General features: G+C 37.7%; 1 protein-coding gene across 4 annotated transcripts in view; it reads left to right on the forward strand.

Moving 5' to 3' along the window:
- ANKS1B (ankyrin repeat and sterile alpha motif domain containing 1B) overlaps positions 1–3954 on the forward strand; it is an 81459-nt gene extending 77505 nt beyond the window's left edge. For all 4 annotated transcript variants that reach the window (XM_075856079.1, XM_075856078.1, XM_075856081.1 and 1 more), the window contains 2 exons: positions 466–633; positions 2461–3954. In XM_075856079.1, the coding sequence (XP_075712194.1) occupies positions 466–633; positions 2461–2568 (276 nt within the window). In that variant the 3' untranslated portion in view covers positions 2569–3954. The remainder of the gene's footprint in view (positions 1–465; positions 634–2460) is intronic.
- Positions 3955–6892: the final 2938 nt, after the last annotated feature.

Here is a 6892-nt window from a genome sequence, read left to right on the forward strand (position 1 = left end):
TATGGGTGAAAAAAAGGCAAAATATTCATAACATTTCTGCTGCTCAATTAGTTCAGTAATTCTGTATGTCTCATGTGAATCATGAGCTTTTAACTGATTTGTTTGTTTTACTAGATTTTTTATAATCTTGCACCATACTTTATACTACAGTATATTTTTATTATTATTAAACAAAAATATGTACTAAGTTTCCTGGAATTGAGCACTGGTCTTCTAAGACCAATGAAACAGTTGTCTTCAAGGACCAAGAACCCACTTTTTATTGTATGTGAGCACCAGGCAAAGTGGGACTATGTGAAAATGTATTTTTAAGGTGGGGAACATTATGCAAATTATGCTTACAAGCCTAGTAGAACTTCAGCCCATGCCTGATATTCTAACTTACAGTGTTTTTTTTTTTACATTTTCATTTATTATATCACTTTTTCTTATATACTATACTTTGTGTTGTTTTTTTCTCTGTAGAATTTAGCATATGAGATCATCTTGACACTAGGACAGGCGTTTGAAGTTGCATATCAGCTTGCACTACAAGCCAGGAAAGGAGGACATTCCTCAACACTTCCAGAGAGTTTTGACAGCAAGCCCACCAAACCTATCCCAAAACCTAGAGTCAGCATTCGTAAGGCAACGGTAAGTATCCGGGTGCATGGAGGACCATAAAAATCTGGGCGAGTAGTGTTGTAGTTTGGTTATGTTTGCCAAGAAGTCCAAGGATAAAGTTTGGACATAGTATGTCATAGGAAGAGTAACAATACAGCCCATCACTGATTATCAAGGGGAAGGCTACAGGTCATGTGGACATCACGTAGTCCTTAGTGGAAGCATAGGTAGCTGGCACTGCCAGGGTAGTGAAGCAAGTTTAACATCATTACTGCTAATATCTCCCCCTTACAGGCTTCTTTGTCTGCAAATACATGTAAACATGCAGCAAAGAGGCTGAAATTCTAAAGCATCTCCTGACACTTAAGGTATTTAGTTGACTTACAGGTCCTGAGGTAGTTTTCTGGTGCCAGGACTGTAGCTTTGGTTGTTATAGCACAAGTTATGTGCCTGGCAAAGAGACTATGGGCTCTCTGTCCACGTTGGTTTTCTTCCACGTTTGAAAAACATACTTACTGGAAACAGGGGAAGATTTATTAAGTCTGGCATTTCCTACGCTATTCTAAAAAGAAAGTGTGTTGGATTGAATTGCGCCAAATTTCTTAAAAAGTGCACCCCTGTGAGCAGAAAATGTGTTCCATTTTTTGGATTTAGTATTAATAAATCAGTCGAAAATGTGGAGACTCTGGCCAGTCCCAGTAAATTCAACCCACTTATATCAGCACTTTTCAAAATTGCTGAATGACGAGAAAAGTCACACATAATATGATTTGCTACTTTTTTTAAGTAAAAAAAACAGGTCAGCTATTGATAAATAATGCCAAAAACATACCATGTAGAGACGAGTGAATTTCCTTATATTCTTTTCAGCTGTCAGACTTGAAATAAATACAAAAAAAAATATTTGCCGCAAATCTCAAGTGCCCCAATTGCCCTGAAAACTCGAGTCTCACGCTCCGATGTCTTCTAGGACTGTATCCAACTCCTTTCAAGCTCTTTAAAGGGGTTGGCCACTTCATAGTTTTTTCGCTATGTGGAAACGAAGTTATTAGCAGATCAGCACTAATGTCTTCCACTGTAAAATGAGGACCGCCATTTTGTCATGATTTATTAGCTGCGAACCCCAAAAGTTTTGCATTTCACCAAATCCAAAACTTCTGAGAAAGCCGGGTCGAATTTGATTCATGTAGAATTGATTCACTCATCTTTATTACCATGATATCCCATGCTTCATATATCCTCTTCTGTTCAATAATGCAATGTAACTAGAGAAAAATATATAAGAAGCAAAAAAAGGCTTCTATATTTCTCAGGGGGCATCCATTTTTTTATTTAGCCTAGCAGATTTCAGATTATACTTAACCCATGGCTTTGTTTGCAATGGAAGACTAGGCAAAGTTAGCACTACCTCTTTAACTAACTAGTGATTCCCGACCTTATTAGCATACAGTACCCCTAAAAAAAAAAAAGTTACCATTCTCAGAAAACCCCTACTACTATTTTCAACTCAAAGAAGGGGCAGATAAAGCAAACTATACTCTTTCCAAGATTTGCTGTCTGCCGTTCTGCCGTCATGCCAAGCATCTATGAGCAGGCTAAAATCATTTTGCCACCCCTACTATTAAAGTGACAGCTCTCGGTACTGCTATCTTCTGGGGAACCCCTGATCTGGTTCCAAGGGTGACCAGGGTTCCAGGGAACCCCTACTCCATAATTGGAGAAGATGTAGAAGACAATATCTAGATTTAGTTGCTCCTGTGACAGTGTTCGAGATGGGGACTAATGCAAGTGAATTATTTGACCGTCATATGTCGAAACGGTTTTCACCTACATACACTCTACTATTCCTTCCTACAGATAGATCAGTCTGATCAAAAGACTCTCGCCAATCTACCGTGGATCGTTGAACCAGGGCAAGAAACAAAAAGGGGGATTAGCACCAAGTACGAAACCACAATATTCTAAAATTGACTCTTCCCTTCTACTTGGTGTGCCTTCGTACACTCTCCTAAATGAGTCCATCACTCAAGCCTCGGTCGTCTCTTTACTACAGAAGAAACAGTTGTCGACACGGACAGCAGCAAGGAATAATTATTTTCAAACACTAACACACAATACTGCCAAGAAGAGGAATCCTCTATTTTTTGATGATTTTTTTCTTGTAATCTCTATCACAGTGTTTCTTTTTGTTTTACCTCTGGATTATATCGGAAAAGAGAAATCTTCATGTAAATTTAGTTCTAATTCTTTCATTATGCAGTTGATTTGTGGCAGTAATATAATCAATGACCTCTCGAAGCCGTAATTAAACCGAGAAAAAAAGTATTTACCTATTGCAAAAAAAACAACAATAATATGAATAATATGGAACTTTTAAGAGCTGCCATGAAATCGAGTACTTTATATGCACACGTGCATCTTTATATCTGATTATTATATGTGATTTCACTACAGAAATAGTATTCAAGATTTCTGAAGGAACTGGGTTTGCTTCAATGTAAAGAGTACTTTGTATAATATTTTATAGGCTATTGAAGTTGAAGCCTTGTTACTAAATTGTAAAAACAAAATTCTATTACTGTATCCATAAAGAATATAAAATTGTCAGTAAAATGACACAAAAAGGTTATGGATTTCATGATTTTTTACAGCTATGATCTACTTCTATTTAAACGCATTAGAACATTGTTTTACTATTATATATGGATGTTTGTATACATGTTTGCTACTAATACAGAGTGAATGTATGTTTATACAGCGTATACTGAGTGTTCGCATACTTTTAAATTAATACAACAAAGGACATTATTGATCTTATGATTTTCAATAGAATTTAATGGAAGCAGATGCTCAACAGTTGTCAAGAGTGATTTTTAACTATACAAACAGCAAAGATTCGCATTTTGTATTTTTTGTGACTATAAAATAGGTCTCATGAATTAAAAGAAAAAGTACTAAATCCCAGCTGCCATCTTCCTTTCTCTGGCAGGCGGGAACTAAAGTACAAATTACCATAGTGGGTGACACCAATTATTTTCCAGTGCATGGTGATCTGGATAATAATCCCAGTCTTATCAACAGACCAACTAAAAAAAATAATAGACAGTGTAAAATTAAATTTCTTGTAGGATATTTACAAATCTCATTGATAGTTCAATGCATTTAAATGTTAACAAATAGTAGAAAAGTTGACCAAAATAGTTTTTCGCCCATACTATTCCATAATCCGCTCATCTACGTCTGCACTGTCTCACCATGATTACTTTGGGTTTATGATTTGCGACAGTTTATTGAAATTTGTAACGTTTTAGAAGTAACATTATGTACCTAGTTAAAGGGGTTGTCCATTACCAGGCAACTGATGACCTATCCACCGGAGAGGTCATCAGTATATCATCGGGGTGGGTTCAACACCCGGACTCCACACCGATCAGCTGCTCCGGTGGCATGCAGACACCGGATGTAATTGCACATTTTGTGATGTACGGAACCAGAAGCAGTTGGCTCCGTACATTGCATAGCGGCCGTGCTGCTAAACTACATCTCTGCTCCAATTCACTTGAAAGAGCTCAGCCGCTATTTCGTGGCCGGAGACAACTGCTTCCGGCATGTACGTCCGGTGCCCGGAGGTAGCCGGAGCGGCTTAACGGTGCGGGATCCAGGTGTTGGACCCGCACCGATGATATACTGATGACCTATCCGGTCGATAGGTCATCAGTTGCCCGGTAGTGGACAACCCCTTTAACTGATGACTTGTAGAATATAGGTAGAATATAGAAAAGGATATTTTGTTATATGAGATAGGCCTGATGATGAGCCCTGACAATGATTATTATGGTTTTGTAAATGGAAGATTTTAAAGGATCAGTAAACTTAAAAGAAACATATTTTAATATAATCAATAGACAAAAAATCTGTACAAAGAGACTTTGCAGAATGTGGAAGCTTTTTTACCCGTAACTCAAAAGCTGTACCATATGGTTCTCTGTCAACCCCTTTCTCACCCTGCGCCTGCTTAAGAGATGCCTGTTGTGGAGGTTGTCATTGGTGGAAGCCCACCGTGATCAGCTGTTGGCTGTGGGGGAGCCACAATAGCAAAGCTTTTTTTCCCCTGTAGAGCATCCAATAAAAAAGTTTGGTGTCTGTGACGTCCATTGAGGTCAAAGTCCCCGTGGTCCTCTAGTGTTGCGATGGAGCTGTGGGTTTTAGTTATCCGAGGGTTCCCTTGACCATAGTATACACTACACTATGATCTTAGTGTTTACTTTACTATTGTCTAAGAACAATACCTTTGGGGCAATGCAAATTGGAAAAATTGGGAAATTTAAATCAAAATCGGAAAATTTTGAAAAATTAAAAAAATTGGCTGGATATTTATTGTATGTAATGTCTTCTCATGTTTACTACTTCCCTGATGAGCATTTAATCGTTAATTAATGGCCTATCATACAGGGTTATAATGTGAGACTAGACAAGAAGAGTTGTTACTGTCATTGAAAGATGAAACCCCACTGTTCCCCAGAATAAGATTTTCCTTTCCGATTGCTTTCTACGCAATATTATCAAATTGTAATTTTTTAATTTTTAATAGGGACAGATGATGGTTTATTCCAAAGTATCTGATCAATTTGCTCATTTCCACATAGAGGAATATACTGAAAATTGCTAATTGAAAGCCTTCCAAGACGCAAAATAAATATATGAGCAATATGAGAGTTGTATTTTAGGTTAGTGGTCCTTTAAATTCATGACTGGGCATTTTCTCCTGCATAACCGGTGGCATATTTATCTGTAGATGGACATTTGGCATTTTCTGCTTGGGAAGATATTGGGTTTTGGGGGGGTTGCAATTTTTTTACCTGGTGAATGCTACACTTTGTTGTGGGGGTTATTGATGACATAACCGTCTGCATTTCACACTGTGGGATAATTTCAATTATTGAGCTGACAGTTCTGCAACTGGCAAATTAATTCATTACAATTTTCTTAATAATTTAACCCAAAACTTGCTGAAATGCTCATTTTAATTGTATTAATGATCCTTATGTGTCAAGAAGGAGAATTTTTCTAATATATCACTTCTCATATTTTGTTTATAGATTTTGTGGTTAAAAAATTAAATTTCACAAGCTATTTTGCTATATTCTTTTGCTTTCCTTCTGCTACAGCATACGTACCTGAAATATAAGCGTGTGTGAATGTGCCCTGATAAAAAATGTAAGGCCCCTTTCCACCAAATATAAGCTGCATAAGTGGCAAAAAGGGCGTTCCATAGTATAGTATATATATATATATATACCAGCCAGAATATATGTAAGGAGGACTGACTATTCCTAAGATCACCATTATCCAAAAACCCTTTTAGTAGATATGAAAGCAGCATCAAGACTTGTGGTCTAAAAGTACAGATACATTTCGACTTCAAGCAATAGTCCAAATCTGCTCTACTGATGCTGCCAGGGGCACTAGAGCTTCACAAATATCGATTAAATATGGAGGATAAGAATATCAATAATCCACAACAAATGAGATTTACAATCCTCTAAGGATCCAAAAAGACATTCAACCAGGATAACGCTCTGCCCATTTAGAGAAATCGGCTTGGGCAGGGGCTACTACCATTCATCATAGAGTTTCGGAGCAACAAAGTACAGAATACCAGGAATCAGGAAAAATCCAAAGGCAACTCCCAAGATCTCCAGCTACAGTTGTAAAATGTGGACGTAAACTCTAAGCATAGAAGTTATTCCAGAAAAAAACCCTGTTTGAGCCTTTTTCCAATCTCTTATTTTTGGATCGTCTGTAATTGCCCCGTATGGGGTAAAAAACAGTTGGTCAATGATTGCTGAATAATTTTTTTGGGGTGTGGGATCTATGGATGGAACTCTTATTTAGTGTAAGCATAATAACCAACAATGATCAGAGTATAAATAGTCCAAAAATGTATTTCCTTACTATGAACAGCTCTAGGCAGAGGTCCTCCCAGAGGTATAACTTGAAGCTCCTGGGTCCCAATGCAAAATCTATAACAGGGCCACCAACTATCATATAGTACTGGTGTCTTCTTATGTGATAGAGGGGACTTTAGCCCCCTCAGGCACCAGCACCCGGGTGCAACTGCTACTTCTGCACCCTTTATAGCTACACCACCGGGGTCCTCCAGCTTCAGGAACCATAGTGAATCATGCCAAAGCCTCTTCACCAATTTCTACCTGCAGCTAAACATCTCTTTTCTAGAACTTAAGTTCGAAACGCAAAATTCCTTTTGTATCACATTGTTAGACACAGT

The sequence above is a fragment of the Rhinoderma darwinii genome, chromosome 3, assembly GCF_050947455.1.
Source record: "Rhinoderma darwinii isolate aRhiDar2 chromosome 3, aRhiDar2.hap1, whole genome shotgun sequence".
Lineage (NCBI taxonomy): Eukaryota > Metazoa > Chordata > Amphibia > Anura > Rhinodermatidae > Rhinoderma > Rhinoderma darwinii.